Genomic DNA, 26,014 nt, shown 5'->3' with positions numbered 1-26,014 from the left:
CCGGCCAATTTTCTTTCTTCCTCAGCCAGTGTAGTCTAAAGGAAGACGAAGAAGTCTTGAAGCAGTGTCTGCGGCTACCTTCATGATTACATAAGTGCAACTGATCGATTACCTTGTTAGCTGTATACAAAATTTTGTCGCATGTCCAAAAATACTCGATTCTATTCCTGGTAATTCATATTTCTTTAATTCATTTGACTGTTTCAATTTTTATATTGATTTAGTCTTCTCACATCTATTTTTTCCCGCGAAAATACCTCATTGGAATTATCTACTGAACCTTGGCCAATCCCCCTGCCTGCATCTTCTGGTGGTTCCGGCTTGTTCATCCTTGGTGAGCCCGTACTACGTTGGGGGGTTTTGGCCAAGGCGTAGTTTAAGACGCAGTTCATGTGAACCTGAGAGTGCGTTTTGCTGAGAGATGTCGTTGACCTCCCCAGGTGGAGGGTCGGCAGCTTGGTTTGCCAGCTTGCCAGCCCAAAGCCTGCCACTTGAATTTTTCCACAAAAATGACATTGATGCGGTTCCCGTGGCTATCGTCCCAATCGGTGAGGGTGCGATCAAAATGAAAACCCCCAAACTAATTCAACAGGAGCTAAGATTATTGACTGCCCAATACCTGCAGATCTCTGAAGTGCGTCCATTTGGCCGTCGAGGAATTGTGTGCAAGTCCTCGGACATCGCTTGTGTTGCAGACTTGCTTAAGTGCACAATTTTCAGCTCGCTGCCGGTGAAAGCATTCATTCCCGAACAGCTTGCATGTGTCAAGGGTATCGTAAGAGGCGTCGACCCAGCATCATCCCCGCAAGAAATTCTACAGGAATTTCAGGATGCAGGCGTTGGGGTCCTTTCAGTCTACCGCTGCAGTAGAGAGGTAAACGGCTCGCGTGTTGCTACTGAGTCTGTAATAACTTTTGCTGGCTCTTCCTGCCCTGGTGAACTAAAAATCTGGCCGATTGTATACCGTGTGGACCGTCTAGAACCCCGCACTCTTCAATGCACCAACTGTTGGCGGTTCGGGCATAGCGGCAAAGCATGCAAGTCGGAGACCCGCTGCCGTTTATGTGGAAAAGGTCATTCTGCTGATAACTGCACCTCAGAGCAGCCTCATTGTTGCCTCTGCAGCAACATTCACTCAGCTGATGATGCCATCTGCGCAAAACGTAATGAAGAGCGTAGCTTGTTGGATATTATCAAAGAGAAGCGGTGCTCAAGAGCCGATGCTTACGCTGTTCTTAACAGGAAAAAAATTCATATGCTAGTCGTGTGCGCGATTCTGTTAGGTACATTGAGTCCAACTTGATTGCCTCAATTGTGACCACAGTAGAAAAAGCTCTTAATAATGTGGTTGAGCGAATGTTAAACACTTTCTCTGAGGCGTTGGCTCAGTTTGTTGCAGTTCAGTCTGCATCACCATCAACACCCGTCCTGGCAGCAACGTCTGCATCTGTTTCAGCTTCTGCAGCTAGTGCTAGCCGCTCTACATCGCCTTCTAATGCTCCCCAGGTCCCACCTCACATCTCTGTTCCTAGCAGTGAATGTCGCAGTGACATCAGTGAATGTCGCAGTGACATCTGCACAACAGATGTCGAAATGTCGTGCCCTACGCAAAAGCGCCGTGCTTCCTCATCACCATTTAATTCTAGTTCTCCACAGATGAAAGCTAAAAAGGGACCACCCAAACATCATCCCCATCTTGATATCCTTAAAGAGGCGGTTTCGGCCTCTTAAATTGGTCGATAATCATGACAGGTATGAAAGTGTTACAATGGAATTGCCGTTCCGTCTTGTCTTCTCTTCTAGATCTAGACATACTTATTCACAAGCATAAGCCTGATATTGTACTTTTACAAGAAACGTGGTTATGACCGTATAAATCATTTTCAATGAGAAACTTTCGAGTTTTCAGGTCAGATCGAAATGTTAGCTGGGGAGGTGGACTGGTAACCATGCTATCTATAAATTTATGTCATCAGGCATCTATCTCTAAGAAAATTCTTCTCCCTGACAGTGAGCTTTTAGCGATCAAAATTTCATTTCCGCATTGTGCTGATATTACAATTGCTAATGTCTATTTTCCTTTAGGTGTACACCGGACAGACTGTTTAGACAGCTTGGTGACTGGCACAAACATTGCAGTCATCGCAGGAGATTTTAATTCTCACCATAGTGACTGGGGAAGTCGCACTGATTCCTGCGGCCAGCTTCTCTGGTCGTGGCTGTCTGCAAATGCTGTACGCTGCTGCAATTCTATAAAAATAACCTTTATGCGAGGGGTTGCTCGCTCAGCCTTTGACTTAACATTATCAGCAGGTAGGCTAGATGTGTCTGATTGGTCGACAGAGAATTCGGGTACGTCTAGTGATCACTTTCCTATAACTTTCACTATCCGGTTATCTCCTCTTAAAACTAGTTGTGTAACCCATAAATTTGTCAACCACGAAATTTATAAAAATCTGATGTCCGCCTCACTTGCTTCTATAGTTAATACAAGCCGGGATGACAGAGCTCAGCAGACGGTTTTTATTTTTGCAAAATGCAATAGACCACTCAATATTCGCTGTGCCCGCAGCAGCCTATAATAAACAGCCGTCTTCTTGGTGGACAGAATAATGTGAGAAGGCCTATCGTTGCAGAAAAGCGGCCTGGAAGAAAGAGGCTGTCCTGCAACCTGAGTCCGGCTAATTGGTTAAATTACAAATTCTTCTCTGCATCTCTCAAAGGAACACTTGCAAAAGCCAAGGAGGAGTACAACGAAAATTTAAACACATATCTTTCCAATCCTCGTCATCGGAAAGCTCTGTATAGATTCATGGAACGTAACAAGCGTTCTGCAGACCCTCTTCTCACTAGTTCAACAATGTCATCACCACAAATGGCTCAGGAGAGCCTGGAGTGTATTGCTCAGGGATTGGCGTTACGCTTCCAGACGTAGAGAAACGTCCCTTTGTGCCCAATTTCACCCTCTTCGGATTATACCGAGGTTGACGCATCAGAGCTCCTCTCAGTCCTGGCAATGTTGCATCCTGCAGCTCCTGGACCAGATGGTGTCACTGTTGGTATGATTAAAATTTTAGCCGAGGAGTTTACAAGCGCCCTCTTAGATATGGTCAATGCTTCTCTGGAAAATGCATGGATTCCAAGCATTTGGAAGACGGCGATAATTATTTTATTATAGAAAGATGTAGGAAAAGGATACGTCTTAGAGAATATTCGGCCAATTGCGCTGACTTAAAATTTAGTCGAATTAATAGAAAGAATAGTGCACAGTCGCCTCACAAAACATGTTCATGACATCAACGGTCTCAGCTCAGCTCAGATTGGCTTTCGTCGTGGATGCTCGATATGGTCCGTGCATGTGGATCTAGAGAGCAGAATCCGGCTCTCTCTACACAGAAGAGAAGTTTCAGCTTTGGTCACTCTTGATGTAGCAAAGGCCTATGACAGTGTAGAGCATACTATTTTACTTAACAGACTCGCTCAGTTACATCCTCCAACCTACATTTATGCGTGGATATCTGAATTTCTGAAGGACAGACACTTTTACTGCGCCGAGGGAACCCTACGTTCAAATACATATTGTCAGTCAAGAGGTGTGCCGCAGGGATCGGTGCTATCCCCGCTGCTTTTTAATATTTTTGTTATTGACATCCCCATTCGTCCTGATATAACAGTTTTTATGTGTGCTGATGACATAGCTTTTTTCGCCTCGGCCAGGATTATCCACTCCCTTTACCACATTCTGCAGGGATATTTGGATGCTCTTGGAGTATGGTTGCAGGGTATTAATTTATCCCTGAATATAGACAAATGCGGAGTTTTGGTATTTCCTCCAGACAGGCCTTTGCACATTTCATTAGTTCATCGCTCTCTCCAGATTCCACAAGCAGAATCCGTAAAATATCTGGGTGTTACTTATCACCCAGCATTAGATTGGAGCCTTCATATAAAGAACAACGCGTTTCTAGGAGAACGCGCTTTAGGCCGGCTGAAAAGAATCGCCAATAAAAAGTTTGGTATGCGCCGCGACACGTTATTGTTACTATACAAAGCCTACGTAAGACCTATACTTGAATTTGGTTGCATTCTGTTCTCTGGTAGCGCAAGCTACAAGATTCAACCGTTAATCTTACTGGAAAGGCGCGCTCTCCGCCTCTGCCTTGGTCTCCCAAAATCAGTTTCAAACGCCCTGCTTTATCTGGAAGCCCGTATCCCTGATCTAACTTCCCGTTTTCAAATGCTCACGGTGCGACTTTCCTCAGGTCGATGGACACAGTGACTGATGTCAGTACTCCTATTTTTGTGTCTCAGCGGCCTTATTCTTTTCTCGTCATTGGCCACGGTATCAAATGCCACAAATTATGTTAACGCAGAACCTTTTAACACCGATTGGTGTTGATCTCAGTTCTTTGCAGTGGGTTGATGGCACGCCGGCAGCAGTGGAATTTCATTTCGACCACATCTTCCCATCTCATGCGAAACACATGCCCGCAAACATTTTAAACGGTATTCTCTCGGATCACATAGAGGAATACCCCCATCATACGGTGCTTGCTACCGATGCCTCCGTCAACTGCCAAAAAGCTGCAGTTGGCATCTTTTCGCCGGATTTGGCATGGAGCTATTCTGTCCGCATCCCAGATTATATTCCTATATTCATTGCGGAATTTTTGGCTCTTGGAATGTCCCTTCACAAAATTCCATGTCATGTGTCTCATGTTATTATTCTCGCTGATTGTTTGTCAGTGTTAGTCTCCCTTGACACTTCACAAGAAGATTTTTGCGCCGTATCCTGCGATTTTTGGTCCCATGCACTTTGAAGGTGGTCCATTTTGTCTGGGTCCCTGGCCATGCAGGTATTCATTCAAATGAGGTGGCTGATTACTTAGCAAGGTCGGCTCTTGACGGGTCAGTGACACATCCCGTCCCGAATTTCAGCCTGCTGGCGATTTCCAGGTTTCAGCGGTTCCTACATATATCAGCCAGGTTACGAGATTCCTTACTAAATACCACTAACCATCATCACTTAGCATATAATTGGAACGTCCGTTCGTGTAAATCCAGGCTGTGTGAGGTAACAATGACGCGGTAGCGGTGCAGGATTCCAAGTTTGAATTTATATCTATGCAGGTGTGGGTTGACACCGACGAACCTATGTGACGCATGTGGGAAAGTTGAATCTTTAGACCATTTTCTTCTCTACTGCCCAAAGTTCCCACTTCAGAGAAAGATTTACCTGGAGGTCCCTCTCTCCAGGTTAGGGCTCCCTTTATCTTTGCCAGTATTATTATCGTTTAGTACGAACACCAAGGGATTTGCCTTGGGTTCTATTTATGGGTTTCTTCACGATTACATAATTGCAACTGGTAGGTTGATGTGCTAATTCTTTTGAAGTTCTACGAGCTCTTCTCTTTTCACCAAAATGCTGTCTGTTATTTAACCGTCAATATTCTTCTCTTATTTTTATTCATTGATTTTTCAAAATTCACGATTGGTGCTACAACTTTGTCGTCATCTTCCATGGAAACTTCTTTGTTTATTCTACTACACCTTGGCCAATCCCCCCGCGTGGGTATGTGCCATATACCTGGGATGAAGAAGAAGAAGAAGTTAGTTTAGCGCTGCCTTACGACGTACGGTCACCTAACTGTAAGTCGATGATTCGCCCACTTATTTTCTTCTCTACGTCAAACTCTAGTCAATTGCTCATCATGAGTGTACGCGATCCCATCAACTGACAACACCAACTCACAGTCAATTTATACACAAAACCGCAAACAAGCCGATGTGGCCAGTGGCACTCGACCCATGCGAAAGAAGAGAGCCTAGTGATTTACTTGTCTGGAAGATAATTACTTGATAGCAAAATGTTTCAGGCGCTCGTGACTACCAGGGACTACTGAGCAGCTATGATGCGGTCTATGACTGAAGGCTGCGCGATTACCTCGTCCGCCTGGGTTTCTTTACGCTGCCGAAATCCCTGCACTCCAGCATTTTCCCCTTTCACCTGTGCAGTATTACATCCTCCATGACCAAGAATAGAGCACGAGACCTTGTTCTGTGTAGAGAAAAAACACCAGTGTTCAGCCTGCGTCGTTGATTTGTTACCAAGATACAAGGTCAATTTGACCTTTTTTCTTGTTCTGGGAAAAACTCCGAAGTAATGAAGAAGATAGCAGCGGCACCTTTAGCATAAATGAAAACTACTCTCGTTCAAATCGCACGCTTCGGTACGCAGATTTTAACGTAGAGGTAGCCAGTAGCAAATACACTTCATTATTTTTGCTCTTTTTGCAAGACACTAAGCATATCGAAGACCCAACTTCTAATTTGCTCGTTATGAAACGTTATCTTTAAGAACACTGAACATATCGCACACTTTTCTATTCCCGCTCTTTGCGAAAACAGGCGCAGCAGTGTTCGCGAAGCATGTTTCATCATTTTTCCCAGTTGTTTACTATCTTCACTACGTCTTGCGAAAAATATTGTAGAAGTAAAAGCGATAAATAAAATTGCATCAGAGAAATGGTATCATTTTCATTACTCTTTGAAGGCTGCATATTGTTCAAAGCTATCCATTACTGGTTATCGTCGCGACAACTGGATCCTCCACTGCTAGGAACACTACGTTTTGTGTTCCTAGCATCTATTTGCTGACTTTTTAACGTTTCTATTCTCTAGTTTCGGACTTTTTTTCTGTACTAAATCTCTTTCCGGTTAATCATTCCGCAAATTTTTGATACCCGTTCAGGCTAGATACTTTTCTCGTTAGTTGTCAGCCGTCTCCCTGCGTTTTTGTTGGAATGTTTGCTTTCAGTAACATTTCTCATTGTTATTCACTAAGTTATAATTCAACAATTGTTGAATTGCAACTAGAACATGATTGTGTGCTTGTGGTCCGTGTAGTGGTGCACATGGTTTTTGGGTGTAATTAGCGAATGAATATATTGGTGGAATGTTGTTTTTACAGAGGCTTACTTGTTTGTATTTGCCTTCTGCAGGAGCTTCTTGTCCATTCTAGAGTTTCAACCTAATTCTGCATGCCATGGTATTTTGCAAGAATTTCATGAGCTGTATGAAATTAATTTTCATTCTGATTTTGACGTCACAACCAGTGGCGCCCGACGGTATTCAGGAGAATGACGGAGTCGTAAAGACATGGTTTACGCAAAAAGCGTACAGGCGCTAAAAGACGAAGACAAGCACACTCAAGACAGGACAGTTCTTGCTGCAAAGACGGTCCTTGCTGACAATGGTTGGTCAGTAGCTCCAAAGAAAGCGACAACTTTCATCACATACACCATCTGAATATGTTCGACGTATATACCGGTGTGTTATCGTTGCACCTCATGTCACGTGTTCTTATCTGCCCACAGGCATAAGATGTGGGAATGAAGATGACGAAGCGTTGTTTCTGGGCTAATTACCGACTGATATTTAATTTTCTATAAATATATGTGAATTTCACATGTTAAAGCTGCATGAGAAGCAATATAAATCAATGACCGTAGTGGGTATTCTCACCTGTGTGGTGGTTTCACGGCAGTGCCTATACTTCAGTGATTTTCCTAGCGTGGGCTCGCAAAGTTCGCTCCGTGAGCATCCTTCACAAGTGGAGCACCGCCAGACGCCCTCCATACTTCACGATGAGGTGGGTCTTTGTGAACTTTCTTTATAATGGAAGCATTGCTTACAATATCTGCTATTAAACATACGCCCAAACTATATCAATCAAAAAGTGCTATCGATGACCCTAAGCATAAGACGGATGTGGTGTGCACGAAATACCGAAACCAATATTTTAACAAATTACGAGCCTGAATAGATGACCTTGCTGAAAACATTGCTTCGTGTGCAGTTCCAACAACATTTAGCAATAGGCTAAAGAGCCACCTTCAGTGTTTCGCATTAGGCTTATTCGCTTTTCTAAGTGTAATATTTCCATTTTACTACGTCTTCTCTTTATATTGTTGCGTGGCGGCCAGCCGAAGAAAGAGACGCGATGGTCGATGGCAATGAGGTGATTTAATGGCCGCTGGCCTAGAGCGAGCGATCCTGCCCGCGCCACTGCACAGTTCGTCTTCTTCGTCACACTACCCGGGGCCACCGAGCGATCGTCCCGATCGGTGAGAAAGAGACGCGCGAAGTGGTTACGGGCTCAAGAGTATGGTTGGACAGGAACGAGAAAGCGGTGAGGTGCTGGCCGCCACGATGAATGAGATGGCTGAATGATTCCTGGTCCACGAAGCTTGCGGGCCGCAGGTCGCAAGTAGCCGACGCTTGAGGCCCCAGGACGCGCCTAACGGCCTGGGCAGGGAAACGGTGTCTTCAGATGTAAGCGGCGTCTCGGGTCAGTGGGGTCGATAGGTCAGGTCCTTGCGCTGGGTTCAGTTCATCGTGTTGAGTGGTCTGTCGGGGGACAGGGCGGGGGGAACAACGGAGAGGTCCGTTCGGTTCTGAAAGGCTGGGGGAAGGCCGAGCGACACATGCCAAGAACTCACGGCCGACGACCACGGCAGAAGCAGGACGCCTTAACTCCCCGGACCAGGATGTCGATCATAACCCCCACCTCCACCAAATGTTACGTGGCGGCCAGCCGAAGAAAGAGACGCGATGGTCGATGGCAATGAGGTGATTTAATGGCCGCTGGCCTAGAGCGAGCGATCCTGCCCGCGCCACTGCACAGTTCGTCTTCTTCGTCACACTACCCGGGGCCACCGAGCGATCGTCCCGATCGGTGAGAAAGAGACGCGCGAAGTGGTTACGGGCTCAAGAGTATGGTTGGACAGGAACGAGAAAGCGGTGAGGTGCTGGCCGCCACGATGAATGAGATGGCTGAATGATTCCTGGTCCACGAAGCTTGCGGGCCGCAGGTCGCAAGTAGCCGACGCTTGAGGCCCCAGGACGCGCCTAACGGCCTGGGCAGGGAAACGGTGTCTTCAGATGTAAGCGGCGTCTCGGGTCAGTGGGGTCGATAGGTCAGGTCCTTGCGCTGGGTTCAGTTCATCGTGTTGAGTGGTCTGTCGGGGGACAGGGCGGGGGGAACAACGGAGAGGTCCGTTCGGTTCTGAAAGGCTGGGGGAAGGCCGAGCGACACATGCCAAGAACTCACGGCCGACGACCACGGCAGAAGCAGGACGCCTTAACTCCCCGGACCAGGATGTCGATCATAACCCCCACCTCCACCAAATGTTACGTGGCGGCCAGCCGAAGAAAGAGACGCGATGGTCGATGGCAATGAGGTGATTTAATGGCCGCTGGCCTAGCGCGAGCGATCCTGCCCGCGCCACTGCACAGTTCGTCTTCTTCGTCACAATATTTTTTTTATTTATGTCATTTCTTGGTTGCTTTTAATGTCCAGTGTTTTTATATTATCCGTTTGTTCTTATACCTCAGCACTACCAGCGCCTTATGTAAAGCCTGTGGGTCTTAGGACTTAATTAAACGAAATCAAATGCACGGTTAATAATTACAAGCTGCGTTTTCGTTAACCAAGGTTCACGCCGGGCGGGTCACGTCATGCAGTTATGCAACACCGCGACTTTTTGCATTCGCTATGGTGTCTTCATTTTTGAGTATGTTTCGCTTTACCATGCAGTGGGTTCGTGAACTGTTTTTGTACGTTGTTTTTGTCCTATCTCATGCATAAGGACGTACGCCACTAAAAGATAACTATTGCTTTGCATCCAGTCAATACTTAGACAACAGATTGTGTCTGAGATGAAGCGGAACATTGAGTTAAAAAGCATGCTGCAGAAGTGCCGATCACTTCTCGCAACACGTTTGAAAACAAAAATCCACTTCTTCAAAAATACCATTCAGTCCGTTCACATTTAGAAGACCCAATGTACTCAGAAATCCCGAGTTGTCACAGGACCTTACTGCCCGCCCGGGGTTGACTCCAGTAGAGTAGACAAATGCCAACTTTGTATTTATTCATTGCAATAACATCATTCCCATGCAATTCTCGCCGCCACGTCTAATGATAATTCCACGCTGATTCCTAAAACCTTTGGCATGCCGACACTAATCCTGTTTTCTGCAAATCGCATCTCATTTTACATGCCCATCAATCCTGGATAAAAGCATTTTTGAGTGGGAAACCGTTTATGAACGCAATTTTTTTTTCTTATAATGTTAGATTTCACTATAAAAATCAATACTACCGGAGATCACCTGACGGCATTCTTGTATTGTTTTCCTATTCACGTTTTTGCTATCGTCAAAAGCGCTTTGCATTGGTATTCTACGGCAGTTTTAACTGTTCGATGCGATCGCTGGAGACACCCTAAAACAAAGATTTTGCTACAGATCAGAATACCGAACCATTACCTTCAATACACCCATACCAGTCTCTTACAATTTTCCAATTTTCAAAATTTTTGCCCGAGAACGCTGGACTTGAACAATCTCTCAGACAACCGACGGACTAAAAAAAATCTTCAGACTTCAGGTTTTCGGTACAGTGCTCCCATAGCCTCCCATACGCATCGAAGGAAAGCCTGCATTTCTCGGCTACTGATCCGGAGTTCCCGGGCTCAACGCAACCGCGGCGGTTGCGTTTTTATGGAGGCGAACCGCTAAGGCGCCCGTGTTCTGTGCGATGTCAGTGCACGTTAAAGTTCCCCAGGTGGTCGAAATTATTCCGGAGCCCTCCACTACGGAACCTTTTTCCTTCGTTTTCTTCTTTCACTCCCTGCTTTATCCCTTTCCTTACGGCGCGGTTCAATTGTCCAACGATATATGAGACATTTACTGCGCCATTTCATTTCCCCAAAAACCAATTAGTATTATTCTCGGCGCATTGCGCAACATAATAATGAGTTAGCACAATAATTACCTTCCTGCAATCAGTCTAGTGGTTTAGCGAGCCTGGTCTACTCGCAAACCTTGTCTCACGAAAGAGCTCGACGTCAGTATCTCTGGAGCCCATCGCCTGATTAATCAGGATAAGTAGCAAGAGAGGCAAAAGCCACTTCTGTGCGTTTGACGAATAGGAAACATACTTAATTTTCATTAAATAATAGGAAACATACTTAATTTTCATTACAAAAATGTTTTAAGCGATGAACCAATGTAACTTTAAACTTTATTTCAAAATGATTTAAGGAAACTAATGGGTAAGTATTGTCCGCAGAATTTTGTCGCATAAGTGAAAAGCAGTTTCTACATTTCATTATCTCCTTAGACTACAACAAGACCAACGCCTTCAAATCTGCTCCTGCATGATAGGGTCCATGCTTAAGGCTAGCGGGACCCGAGAACTTTGACATAGGGTCCATGCTTAAGGCGAGCGGGACCCGAGAACTTTGACATAAGGTCCATGCTTAAGGCGAGCGGGACCCGAGAACTTTGACGTCAACGCTCAGTAATAGCTATAACGGTTGAAGGGGATTTTTGTTATCACCAACAATACAATGAAACAGCGAAGTTCTCATGCATTGCTCTAAATCTCGACATTTCAGCCAATCAATCGAGCTGGAGGTTGGAGCAACAAAGGTAAGAACATAATGATAGTATCCTGCTAAATGCGACTAAATCCCCTAACTTTCTTGCTTCTTACTTTCTACAACCCATGCCTGTTTCTTTGGAAAAAGATACTTTTTAGCAATTAACTCGGGCAAACGCTCTACAAAACACCTAGTGAATGACTCCTTCCTGTGAAAGTTTTATTATCCAACATGCTTCTGAAGTTCTGGCAGCATTTGAGCATTGCGCTCAACTTTCACCAAGGAAACACAGAGAGTAGGCACGGACTACATACGTGCCATTTTCAGCAACACTTGTATTGAGGAGTCTCGCACTTATGAGCCCATGGAATAATCCCATGCGACTTGGCAAAATGTAACTGGCTTGTCTTACTTTAACTTCTTATGCAAAACAATATCTGTAATTGGCCAACTATAACCAGATTTGTGTATGTATCAACCACATCATTTTGTCACTACTTCGCACTACAGTAAAAGCTGCACATCACAGTAAAAACAACACGCTGTTCACAAGCGCTCGAGCCACAGCCAGAGAGTTACGGAACTGGTCACCTTGCGCAAGTAGATCCCACTGCACTGTGAATTAGTTGTGAGGCGGAACATGACCATAGAAGGGAGAGAAGTGAACAGCACTCGTCAACACCCATGAATAAATTCAATGCAGATAACTGAATTGATGCTAATTTGCTAATTGGTACACTGCAGAGCAGCGTGAAAAGCAACGAAGCACGGCAGGACAAAAAAAACAGCCAGCCTCTGGCTGAAGCGTACCCAACAATTCTAGACAAAAGCATTTTTGAACGACAAAACAGTTTTTGAGCGCTGTTTTTTTATATAGTGCAAGACTTCACTATGACAGTCAATATCAATCAATCAATCAATCAATCAAATCTTTATTTACATCATCCAGATGTTAGGGGCGCAGACAAAAAGCTCTCACTGGAGCTTGATTGCGCGCCTGCGCCCCCGTACAAGGTCTCAAGGTTTGTTTGATTACATATATTGGCAGCAACTAACAAAACAATTGCGTTTGAGGAAAATAAGCGAGACACAACTGACTTGGAAAAAATAAAAAAGAGATAAAAACAGACAAAAACAGGAAAAGAAATAAGATGCAAAAAAACTGGTTTGTAAGACTAACACAAAGCATTTAGCAATAATGGTAAGAGGTAGCTGAGCATTTGACGTCCATAGTTTGTTCGTATTTGGGGAATGAACCATTTATCGCGGTTTCTTATAACATAAGTGTGTTCTCTGGGTGTTAGTTGAGACAAAGTTTCAAGTAAATTACGATAGGTATTACTTCTCCTATATCGTTTTATTAAGTTGACATTATATACCTCGTGTATTGGAGTTATGTGGAAGGCATTAAAAAGGGGTTTTGTCGTAACGACAGATCTCCTGTCGGCAGGCTTGAAATGTTTTGCTGTTAACCTATTTGGTATCATCGAAAATCGTTCCCAATTGGTTTTTTCGTGGAGTTCTTCACTGCTCAATGCGAGAGATGGATACACTGTAAAAGAAAGATTTTGCTACATTTTGGAAGAATGAACAATTGCCTTCAATACTTCTATATCAATACCTTACATTTTTCCAATATTCAAAATTTTTGTCCAAGAATGTTGGAATGTTTTACGCACAGACAGCTGTACATAAATAGACCATTCTCCGGAGTTATGGCTAAAAAAATATTCATCTTTATCGCCTAATGGTTTCAGGACAGTAATTCGTGTTATTCAAACTTTGCGTCATATTAAATTTTATTAATTCCTTATGATTAATTTCTTGTGAGCGCTTAGAAAAACGGTTCATCATTGTTACCTTCTCGCGCGCTACGAAGTGACAGTGACGGTAGTGAGTTTATTTATTTATTTATTTATTTATTTATTTATTTATTTATTTATTTATTTATTTATTTATTTATTGTACCCTCAGGGCCCGAAGGCATTACAGAGGGGAGTGGGAATACATAAAAATTCAGCCTAAACAGCAACAACAAGGAGGGAAAACAAAAATAAACCAGGAATACATAAAAAGTGAAAACACAGGAAGGCAATAAGATTAGAATGCAGTGGGGATATTTTAAAAGAGTGTGTAGAAGGTAAAAAGGCAATTTTTATACAGTAATAAACGACACATACTCAGAAAGAAACATTAAGGACTTTACGAAATGCATTGTTATCGGAAATACCTGCGATGTCGTGGGGAAGGTGATTCCAGCTGACACAAGTTCGGGGTATGAATGAGTCATGAAAACATTTGGTGTGACAAGATGGGATTCCAACTTTATGACGGTGATCAACGCGTGCTGATATGTAACATGGTCTAGACAGTAACTTAGGATTGAGAAAGCTGTTGTGGTAAATTTTATGAAAGAGACACAATGAGGCTATTGATCTGCGGTGGGAAAGAAGTGGTAGGGACAAACTTGATTTCATGGCGGTTACACTGCTTGTTCGGTGATAATTAGAAAGAATGAAACGGCATGCGCGGTTCTGTACAGCTTCCAAATCTGAAACGAGTGAATCGATGCCAGGGCTCCAGACAGATGCAGCATATTCTAACTTGGACCGAACCAATGTTTTATAAAGTAATAATTTTATTGAAGTAGATGAACGTGAGAATTTTCTGCGAAGGTACCCAAGCATGCGATCAGCGTTATTTATTATGTATTCAACGTGAGTTTTCCAAGACAGGTTACAAGAAACGTAAACACCCAGATATTTATAACATGACACGGTTTCGAGAGACACGTTGTTAATGTGATAAGAAGAAGGGGCATTAGAGAGACGAGAAATGCGTACATGTTTACACTTATTAATGTTTAGTTGCATGTTCCAAGTAAAACACCAGTCAAGAACCTTGTTAATATCGGATTGAAGACAAGATACATCATTACCATCTTTAATTTCGCGGTAAATAACACAATCATCGGCAAAAAGATTAATTGAAGAAGAAATGTTAGCCGGTAAGTCATTTATATAGATGAGAAAAAGGAGGGGCCCAAGAACTGACCCCTGAGGCACGCCGGAACGGACAGGCAAAGAATGAGAGTTTATATTGTTCGGTGTTACGAATTGTGAACGGTTAGAAAGAAAGCATTGTAGCCATGCAAGGACATTAGGGTCTATGTTAAGATTGCTTAATTTAAGAAAGAGAAGCTCATGTGAAACAGTGTCAAACGCTTTCGTGAAGTCCAAAAATATGCAATCTGCCTGAGACCCGTGGTCAAGGATGCAATGAAGGTCATGTGTGAAACATATTAGCTGAGTTTCGCATGAAAAAGACTTACGAAAACCATGCTGGGCAATGCTGAAAAAGGAGTTAGATTCTAAAAAAGAGATGAGATGAGAATATATGACGTGTTCCATGATCTTGCACGGAATACTAGTGAGTGATATAGGTCTAAAGTTATCAGGAGAATGTTTACTTCCGGACTTATGCAGTGGAATCACCTTCCCAATTTTCCAATCATTGGGAATACAACCTGTTGCAAGAGACTGCTCAAACAATTTAGTAAGAATTATGGAACAATAGTACTTTGTATTAATTAAAAACTTCGAATTAATGTTGTCAACACCGCAGGAAGAGGAAACCTTAAGATTTTCTATGATGCACTGGATGCCTGACGCGTCGAATATAACTGGATCCATAGGAAGAGCATCAAAAACAGGGCACACGTGATGAACAAGAGAAAAGTTGGTAGAAAATGCCGCAGCAAATATATTGTTTAGAACAGAAGCACATTCGTATGGAGGAAAGGCAACACCATCAGAAGAAGTAAGTAGTATTGTGGAAGGGTCTTTCTTGTTAACTACATTCCAAAATTGTTTTGGATTATTGACCAGCATAGCAGGCAGTGTGTGGTTAAAAAATGTGTCCTTTGCGTTTTTTAGCGCACCTTTGTACTCTGCAGCTGCGGAAAAGTAGGCCTCCCATCGTTGTTTAGAATTCAACAACTTCGCAGAGCGGAACAAGCGCTTCTTTTTATTGGAGAGTCTTTTTAAAACATTATTAAACCAAGGTGATTCCCGATCGCACTTCAAAGATCTTAATGGTACAAAAGTGTTAATGAGATGTTCAACGATATCCTTGAACAAATCCCAGTTAGCGTAAAGAGAACGCTGTGAAAAGCCTGGTAAGTAATCATCCAAAAAACCAGCTAGTTCGCAGTTAATAGCATTAAAGTCAGCCCGTTTATAATCTCTAATGTGTTTAGCCTGACTAACTCGGATAGATACAGGAATTTGTACATCAAAATGCAGCAAAGAATGATCACTGAGACCAGGTAGGTAAAAAATCGAAGGGATATGATCAGGCACGTTAGTTAGAACAAGATCTAAAACATTCGATGAGGATAAAGTAGTTCGAGTAGGTTTAGAGACTAACTGCGAAAAATTGAAATCCATACAAATTGACAAAAACTTTTTACACTCAGTAGAAAAAGAGCTGAGATAAGGTGATGTACTAGTCCACAGGATACTAGGGTAGTTAAAGTCACCAGCTAAGACAATAGGTGTACTCGGAAATCGTACAGTGATCATGTTAAGGGAATCATGCAATTCATCAACGAATGTATGGCTTGAGGACGGGGGACGGTAACATATACCCAAAATCGTTCTCTTAAAACGTACACTAAGTTCCACCCAAACCAGTTCTAGGCTAGTTGGAATATTAATAGGCGATGCTACAAAATTATCCGCGACAGCTATTAAAACACCTCCACCAGATCTCTCACTTCTGTCAGACCTAAACACGTTATAGCGTTTTTTGCAGTCAAATAGTTCAATGTCCGCTATCTTGGAAGAAAGCCATGTTTCGGTTAGTAAGACGACATCAGCATCACACGAATCAATGATAGGATTAACTTCATCGCGCTTGGGTAGTAAGCTTCGTATGTTGGAAAAAAGAAAAGAAAGCGAGTTGCCAGTATCGGACACTGGCCCACTGCCCCTCGCGCAGCCCTACGGCGCGTAGGTCGAGCCAGAGGTACCGTCATTTGACTGCTGATTGTGGACTGGCGAAGGAGACAATCGATCAGTCGGCTCAGCATGTGATGAAGCAGCGATACCGTGACTTGAGTTACTATCAAGAGAAGTTGCTGATGCCCGAAGATTAGCCTCCATGAAAACGCAGTCGCGAGCAGGGTTATAACTGTAGCATTTGTTCTTAATGTACAGTTTGTTGTGCCTAAGCTTGTAAAATGAGTCCTGACCCTTAGCGAATTGAAGCAGCTTTTTCCTGGCCTGACGCGTTTCCAACGAGTAATCTTCACTTACGGTGATACCTTCATCTTTAAGTTTCGCTGACTGGGATAGAATTTGTTGCTTTGTTTTAAAGGAGGAGAACTTCACGATGACCGGGCGACATTTATCATCCGTAAATGTACCAATCCTATGGGTACGTTCAAACGCATCCTTCATAAGCGCCGGACTGAAGCAGTTAGAGATAACGCTCAAAAGCTTGTCTTCCGTTCCTTCCCATGTTTCCGTTGGACTGTCACGTAAGCCAAAAAACAATAGATTGTCTCTTCGCTGCCTGTCCTCAAGCTGTGACTGACGAAGCCGCAATTTGGCATTCTCGCTAATCAGGTTATCAGCGAGTTCGCGCAGGGTCAGCAGCTCTTGTTGAGCTTCGTCAGAAGCAGAAGCTTGAAGTTCAACTGCCGACAGCCTCGCATCGATATCGGAGATATTCTTTTTCATAGATTCCTGATTTCCCTTTATTTCAGATATGGAAGCAATTAAGCGTAACTGTTCGGTTTCCATTCTAGCAGTGCGTGAGTTAACGTTCTGTAATAAAGTTAACACGTCATTAAGCTTTTCCTGTACAGAGTCATCCGTTTCACTGTTCTTAGAACGCGTACAGGGCCAGGGTTAAGTTCGACATCACCCGACTGCAGAACCAGCTGAGCACACACATCAAATGACTGCACAAGCAAACCTAATAGCACTTGTGGGCGTGGGAACAGCACAAGACATTGCTAGATTTCTTTGCAAACATAGGAACGTCATTACTAACCTGCATGAACAAACGCATGCTGTCAAGCAACCGTGCCACGATGCTGTTCACACGCCCACTGGAAGGCGCGGGCCGCTGGCGTTCGTTTATATCCAGAGGAAATGGTGATGTCGTAGGCGATGAGCTGAACTTCTGCGAAGGAGCCACGGTCCAAGAGGGTTGCCAGGACGGGTCATATGAAGCCAGGTCAGCATAACAGCAATAAGGTGCAGGTGCAATCCATGCGGTGTCTGTTGGAGCGGTCGATGCCACGTAGATCTGAAGATATCCTGCTATCTGCATGAACAAACGCATGCTGTCAAGCAACCGTGCCACGATGCTGTTCACACGCCCACTGGAAGGCGCGGGCCGCTGGCGTTCGTTTATATCCAGAGGAAATGGTGATGTCGTAGGCGATGAGCTGAACTTCTGCGAAGGAGCCACGGTCCAAGAGGGTTGCCAGGACGGGTCATATGAAGCCAGGTCAGCATAACAGCAATAAGGTGCAGGTGCAATCCATGCGGTGTCTGTTGGAGCGGTCGATGCCACGTAGATCTGAAGATATCCTGCTATCTGCATGAACAAACGCATGCTGTCAAGCAACCGTGCCACGATGCTGTTCACACGCCCACTGGAAGGCGCGGGCCGCTGGCGTTCGTTTATATCCAGAGGAAATGGTGATGTCGTAGGCGATGAGCTGAACTTCTGCGAAGGAGCCACGGTCCAAGAGGGTTGCCAGGACGGGTCATATGAAGCCAGGTCAGCATAACAGCAATAAGGTGCAGGTGCAATCCATGCGGTGTCTGTTGGAGCGGTCGATGCCACGTAGATCTGAAGATATCCTGCTATCTGCATGAACAAACGCATGCTGTCAAGCAACCGTGCCACGATGCTGTTCACACGCCCACTGGAAGGCGCGGGCCGCTGGCGTTCGTTTATATCCAGAGGAAATGGTGATGTCGTAGGCGATGAGCTGAACTTCTGCGAAGGAGCCACGGTCCAAGAGGGTTGCCAGGACGGGTCATATGAAGCCAGGTCAGCATAACAGCAATAAGGTGCAGGTGCAATCCATGCGGTGTCTGTTGGAGCGGTCGATGCCACGTAGATCTGAAGATATCCTGCTATCTGCATGAACAAACGCATGCTGTCAAGCAACCGTGCCACGATGCTGTTCACACGCCCACTGGAAGGCGCGGGCCGCTGGCGTTCGTTTATATCCAGAGGAAATGGTGATGTCGTAGGCGATGAGCTGAACTTCTGCGAAGGAGCCACGGTCCAAGAGGGTTGCCAGGACGGGTCATATGAAGCCAGGTCAGCATAACAGCAATAAGGTGCAGGTGCAATCCATGCGGTGTCTGTTGGAGCGGTCGATGCCACGTAGATCTGAAGATATCCCGCTATCTGCATGAACAAACGCATGCTGTCAAGCAACCGTGCCACGATGCTGTTCACACGCCCACTGGAAGGCGCGGGCCGCTGGCGTTCGTTTATATCCAGAGGAAATGGTGATGTCGTAGGCGATGAGCTGAACTTCTGCGAAGGAGCCACGGTCCAAGAGGGTTGCCAGGACGGGTCATATGAAGCCAGGTCAGCATAACAGCAATAAGGTGCAGGTGCAATCCATGCGGTGTCTGTTGGAGCGGTCGATGCCACGTAGATCTGAAGATATCCCGCTATCTGCATGAACAAACGCATGCTGTCAAGCAACCGTGCCACGATGCTGTTCACACGCCCACTGGAAGGCGCGGGCCGCTGGCGTTCGTTTATATCCAGAGGAAATGGTGATGTCGTAGGCGATGAGCTGAACTTCTGCGAAGGAGCCACGGTCCAAGAGGGTTGCCAGGACGGGTCATATGAAGCCAGGTCAGCATAACAGCAATAAGGTGCAGGTGCAATCCATGCGGTGTCTGTTGGAGCGGTCGATGCCACGTAGATCTGAAGATATCCCGCTATCTGCATGAACAGACGCATGCTGTCAAGCAACCGTGCCACAATGCTGTTCACACGCCCACGGCTGAAGTCAGATTTGTCCAATTCTTTTTATTTGTAAAAATTGATTGCGTAGCTCTTTAAAACAACGTTAACGCTTGTTCCGCACCAAAAAGGCGCGTTTGTTGCGGAGAGAACTATGACTAAAAATCTAATCATTTTTCTCCTCCACACTGTTCACACTAGTGACGTCAAGACTGAAAACAACTCTCTGATCACCATTTCAAAGTCACTCGAGCTGTAGCTCTAGGCCAGAGATCCGCGCGCAAGAAAATTGTCTTCACATCACCTCAGTTTCCCAGTAAAAATGTTCGGTGGAAGTGACACTTGGATTTTATTTTCCATCCTTGGGAAGCTTATAAAGGCGGCTTTTTTTTCCTTTTCGCTATTGCGAAGACGTACAGAGAAGACAGCCAGAAAGCGCTATGCGATGACACAACATGCAAAATGTAGGAAAATAAGGAGCCCATAACAATGTCAAAAGGCCGGCACATAGAGCACATAAGGTTCATGATGTAAAGAAATCGTTGCGCACAGGAGATGCGCTTTCGCGCATGGCGGAAACGGCATTGTTAATACCATAATCAGCTCTGTACAGAACTCGCCTCAAAACAGAGCAGAAGTGTCTGATTTGCTTGTGTGGATCCCTTCCTGAATAATGTTATCATGTATTGCTTTTGACGAAGGTTTGAAATCCGAAGCAGTCTTCGAATTTTATTGACGGTGAAAGGAATTCATGTCCTCACCCTTCCGAAAATTAAGACGTGCACTTCCCGTCAAAAGTGTACGGCCCATGGGGTTTGCTCGTGCGGCCCGCTGTATGCCTCGTTATGCATCCTCAGTGGCCGTACCCTCTCGAAAGAGGAATGGCCTCACGTCCTCAATCATCTCCAGCATTGGACTGCTAGATGTGCTAGGGTGCCCCGCTAAACAGCTTAGGAGCAATTCCTTTGTGCCGTACACTTTTGACGGATGCTGTACAGATTGCAAAACACATGTCTAGAACGATCGAACTCTGTGCTCCACGGGTTCAAAACCGCGGCGACCATGAAAGCAAGAAATGACGATAAAGTCCTATCAGTTTAACTCCACATGCTTACATACAGACAATAGTTAACCAAATTTCATCGCTAGATATCGCGTGTTCAGCCTGAATCACGCCCAGAACGTGTTCTAGAAAAGCATTTTGCCTTCTGTACATCATCAATCAACGGAATCTTTCATTGCTTTTCATCGGCAATCTTGCCTGCCTAATTATTCGAGCCTTAGACTCTACCACACCATGTCCAAGCGGGGGGGGGGGGGGGGGGGGCTACTCGTGATGACCGCTTGTCGCAACAATATCTAACATTCTTTTCTTCGTAATTGTTACGTACTAAATTACTCTGCTGGTGCTGTGCTCAGGAGACGCGGTTGTTCGTGGTTGCCGTCAGCCTGGCCGGCGTGGTGACCACTGGCTGCGTCATGACGCTCGTGCTGGTGTCCTCCTTCAAGGAGCCAGACTGCGGAGAGCTCCCAGACTGGGACGCCTTCGTAGACCCCGAAAGTGAGCGCAGGCGGCGTCTTGCTGCTTCCGTTGACTATGTGGCCTGTGCCTTTTATCCGAATGTAACCAGTTTTCCTCTTTGCGTGTAGTGTCCAAAAGTCATTCTCAAATTTAGTGGAGAAATATCCCGAAAAGTAGAAATTTTGTGCAGTCATTTTGTTGGCTCTCACATTACGACTTTACAGCCTTGGTGCAGTCTTTGTTCGTTTAGTTTATTGGGCGTAACGTCCCAAAGCGACTCGGGCTCTGGGGGACGCAGTAGTGGAGGGCTCCGGTTAATTTAAAATACCCGTTGTTCTTTCCCGTGCACTGGCATCGCAAATGTGACCACCGCGGTCGGGATCGAACCGTCGTCTTGCGATTCAGCAGCCGAGCATCATGACCACTGAGCCACTGCAGCGGCCGGTGAGGTCTTCAGGCTACATGGTCTGCCTTTCAGTAGTGTAGTGAACCACCTATCAAGCCCCTTATGCTCTGAATCCCAGTAAGCCTACATTCTAGCCTCTGAATTCCTTTTGTCGTTTATTATACGACTCTAAAGCATGTCATGCGACCTGGCTACTTTTTAACCAGCCACCTGTACGTGCTGTACATGTGGACGTACATGTACCTGTACATGCGCTGCCTTCTTTGTCGTTTCTTTACTCTGCCTTCGGCATTTACCTTACGGGGTAAAAAGTGATGATACTTGTAAAACATGGTAAAAAATTCGCTCCGTCTGAAAGGCGCTTCTCTTCTCTACTGCTGAGAACATTATCCCTGCACTATGGGTAACAGCAAATTCATGTGTCAGCAAATTCATGCGGCTGTAAAGTATATCCATACAAAAATGTCCTATGGCCGGCTATAGAATTTTGGCCCAAATACCTATAGATCTTTACTATTTCTATGTATAGCTGTAGATACCGGCTGATATATTTTTCTATAGAGAGCTTAAGAAAGTTGTATGGTTCCAAAGCTATAGTTTTAGTGGCATAGATTTTTCAATAGCCGGCAGTAAGCACCTCTGTGGGTGCTTATAGACGTTCATAAAAGGCCATAGACGGACATAGCTTTTTCCACAGACGCCCATAGGACTTTTTGTATATTATCTGGAGGGCACTAGTGAAACGCGATCTATCAAGTCCATCGTTTAAAGCAGCGTCTAATTTTACATCAGGAAGATGTAAAACTGCACAGTTTATCATCAGTTCAAACTTGCTACGGTGGCTGATATGAAGCAAGGAGTAGCCTAGTTTGTATGTTTTGTGCTTCAGGCTTTCTTTTCTTCGTTTGCATTTTAGTTCCTTCGTTCTTCGTTTTATTAGTCTCCTAGACTAAAAATATATAAAAAAGTAACTTGTGTGGCTTAACGTCATGTTGCGACACATGGGTTATGACGGGTGCTATAGTGAAGGGCTACAGATGAAATTCTACCACCTAGGGTTATTTAAAATGCCCTGGCATCGCATAGGACACAGGCATTTTTGGTTTATGGGGGTTTAATGTGCGAAAGCGACTCAGGCTATAAGAGAAGCCATAGTGAAGGGCTTTGGAACTTTCGACCACCTGGGGTTATTTAATGTGCACTGACATCGCACAGTACACGGGCTTCTAGAATTTCGCCTCCATCGAAATTCGACCGCCACGGCCGGGAACGAACCCGCGTTTTTCGGATCGGCAGCCGAGCGCCATTCCCACTGAGCCACCGCGGCGGGTAAACAGGCATTTTTGCATTTCGCTTCAATCTAAATAACTGCCGCCGTCGGGGCGTTGCATGGCGACCTTTTCTGGCATTTGCAACTGAACGCCCAACCTACTAACCCACCGTGACGGGTATGTGTACGTGCCTTCCCGTGGCACCTGAATTACCGTTCTTGTTATCTTTTTCTTGAATTCTCAGTAATAACTAACCCATTGCTTTCATCACCCGCGTGAATATTTCCAACGAAAAGCTATAGAGCACCGCACAGGAATATTCCGGCTCAGAAGCGAAGTGAAGATATGGTTCTTGAGGTAAGAACCACACCTAATGAAAGCCAGTCGTGCGAGAATTGGGTCATGAAACTTGCCATTTGGATCGGCAGAAACGAGGCGGCGCAAAACAAATCGTCGGTAAAAAGGAGAGGAGATCGTGGTAAAGAAGATCTCGGATAGCACTGTAGTCTATTAAAGATGTACTCGGCTTCACAAAAGGGCTCGGGTTCGTCGTAAACATGCTTAGCATTTGAAGAGACGCTGGAAAATAATTAACATGTGAATTACGTGTTATTATATATACTTTATGATCATCTCGCAAAATGTAGCGCTGCAAGTGTTTGTCATGGAAACGTACAAATATTTATACGGGACGGCGCTCACAGAGCGTCAGAACGCGTGCACCGGCGAGCCCTGCAAGCATACCACGTGTGGACCGGAGCCCGGGAACAGCACCTGCCGAGGGATGGTTCGTCCTTACGCCGATGGATGCCGCTGCTGCCACGCGTGCGTCCTTGACCTCGGTACGACCGAGCCTTCTGTATATCCTCGCCCAAGGGTGTCGCATATACTTTGCGCTTTAGCCGGATGCTTGTCATTGAAAACACGCAAACAAACTTTTCAGTCGCTCATCCTACCGATGGTTGACACAGTGGCTGAAAAATAAACTTGCGCGTCCATTCGTCACGATCTGTCTGTATGCTGTGCAATGTATTTAGATGAGGTTTCCTCCCAGTGAGAGATGATGATAAGGATGGAAAAGGTTGATGAAATGATCACAATGGGTGCTACCTCTATAATGCGGCTTGAAAGGAGCATTTCCGCTATTGCCGCCTCTTCTTAAGAACCCCATTGTAGAAATTCAAATCCAATTATAGTAAGTCTGCAAATTACAACTTCAGAGAGGGTGATACAACAGAACATTACGCAGACACAAAGTGTCAACTCTATGTGCAGTTATGAGGGTTCGAAATACGCATATTTTATGTGGTTGCTGGTACCGCGTCATACTGTTAACTCGTCAATGACAAACGCAATTAGCGTACACAAGTTGCATCTTCATCTGCTGATGAGACCTAACTTTACGGCCATCCAGTTAGATCCTCTAGTTAAATTTGATTAATTTTTATGATGGTATAATGCGCAGACACTTTTGCAAAGTGTTCTGCTCGAAACGTGAAAACAAACATGCAGGAGGCACCCCTTAGATGCCTTCTGAAATAAAAACACCAGATTTTTCGCCATTCTCAAACGCACAGTTTCCCAAAAACACCACGATGGAGAAAAAGGCAATGTGGTACTTTGTCCACTCTGGAGACACTGCGGAATGCTGGAAACTGTTAACTTCGTATTTGGATTGGCTAGTGCTCGAAAGGAAACCTTAATTCAGCCTAGCAATGCAAATTTTCGCTAAGCGAAACAGGACGGCGGCAAGCAGCGCCTCTCTCTCGTCTTGCACTGCGTTGCCGCCAGCGATTGTACTCCTACATGCGTTGGCGCTGCTCCGCAGCGCGTCTTAGTTCTGGCGGGCGACGCGTGCTGGCGCCACTACACCATTCAGCTACGCCAAGCTTCCATCCCAGCCGACCAATCTTGGATTTTTCACTCGCCGTTTTTTGCGCCGTGGCCAACGCCGATGGCGCCGCATTTTTCTTCGACACGGGACATTTAAACTGTCGTATAAAAATTAGGAGACATACAACTACGATAACTACGAAGTTTTCCCCTCGGAAAAGTCTGCTATGCAGTTATTGTTATATTGGCAACATGGCTGCGTTGTATGCTTGTGCTTGGGTTGACCGTAATGAAGACTTTAAATTCTTACTCCGCCTTGAGGCATTCTTCTAAATACAGTGGACTTGCGAGTTGTTCCATTTGTTCATCGATTCGTCCTCACATTGTAACCTCTTAGTTTTCCTTTTTAAACGCATTCGAGAGTCACGGTGAGGATCGCCTGGCCGAGGCGAAATTTATTGCACTACGCAGTTTCTACGAAAGCTGTATAGCATTCCTATGTATCCGTTTGGCTACCCATGCGTAAATGATAAAGGGTAACTGTTTTTGTATAAGATTACTCCACCTTGGGGATTCCCTTAAGCACGTTCAATAATCTATCTCACCACACTACCCCTGCAACGACATCACCATGACATTTGACGTAGCGTATCTGCTATTCGTCATGCTATATACAATGTACTATATATACTTAACACGCTATACTAAGATAATAATAAATTATATATAGTAATACACTATATATGATAATTTAATGTACTAGAAAATGCTATATACAATCGTTGTTTCTCGCAGGGCTGAACGATGAGTGCTCGAACAACGTCAATGACCACCGGGACATTCGCCAGTGCGGCCTCGGCTTTTACTGCAACGCGCGCACTTGCACCTGCAAGAAATACTTCAAGGCACCCTGAACACCACGGCTGAAACTGAGTTCACCGTACACATTTTCTTATATTTCCCTCAGGAGTACTGCCTCCAAATTTAACTACACTAGAATAAGCCTTAATCCTGGCGATTATTACCCAGTAATCTCTCAATGTTATTTCTGGTCATTCACTTATTAAAGACGGCGTATGTTGGGGCTGATTAATAACGTTCCTAAAAGTCATTTGCCTCCAAACAGACCACTGCAGCACGCTTGTCTATGAAAACTCTTAGCTGTTGTCCTTCTTCCAAGGAGATTGCGTGATTGGCGATAGCTCCCTTCGTTACCTAACCAATAATAGCGTATTCCTGAAAACGCGTACTTCTCATTACACGTTTTTATTACTGGTAAAGCTCGTCTTGAGCCGCACTATGTAACGTTCCGCTGCGTTTAATTTCATCTGGTCGTGACGTCAAACGCCACGGAAGCCGGTGGAGGTGAGGAAGAAGTGTCCAGTCAAAGTACGGCCGGTCTGGTCGGGCACCAGCACTATAGCCACCCTGATGCCACCACATCCGTTGGGGTGGAGTGACAGAGACCACACACCCTGCCAATTAGGCACGCAATCACGGCACAATTTCTTTCCTGGCA

The 26,014-nt window shown here is 45.0% G+C and overlaps 1 protein-coding gene across 1 annotated transcript; it reads left to right on the top strand.

Annotated features, from left to right (window-relative positions):
• Window positions 1–5,600: 5,600 nt before the first annotated feature.
• LOC144135166 (uncharacterized) lies at window positions 5,601–25,574 on the top strand. The gene is made up of 6 exons (XM_077667907.1): window positions 5,601–5,649; window positions 7,573–7,651; window positions 11,466–11,499; window positions 20,883–21,024; window positions 23,367–23,504; window positions 25,291–25,574. Exons 2-6 carry the CDS (start codon window positions 7,647–7,649, stop codon window positions 25,407–25,409), a joined length of 438 nt encoding a protein of 145 aa, XP_077524033.1. The 5' UTR covers window positions 5,601–5,649; window positions 7,573–7,646; the 3' UTR covers window positions 25,410–25,574.
• Window positions 25,575–26,014: the final 440 nt, after the last annotated feature.

This window comes from Amblyomma americanum, chromosome 5 (assembly GCF_052857255.1).
Source record: "Amblyomma americanum isolate KBUSLIRL-KWMA chromosome 5, ASM5285725v1, whole genome shotgun sequence".
Taxonomy (NCBI): Eukaryota; Metazoa; Arthropoda; class Arachnida; order Ixodida; family Ixodidae; genus Amblyomma; species Amblyomma americanum.
This window is presented reverse-complemented; position numbering and strand designations above follow the sequence as displayed.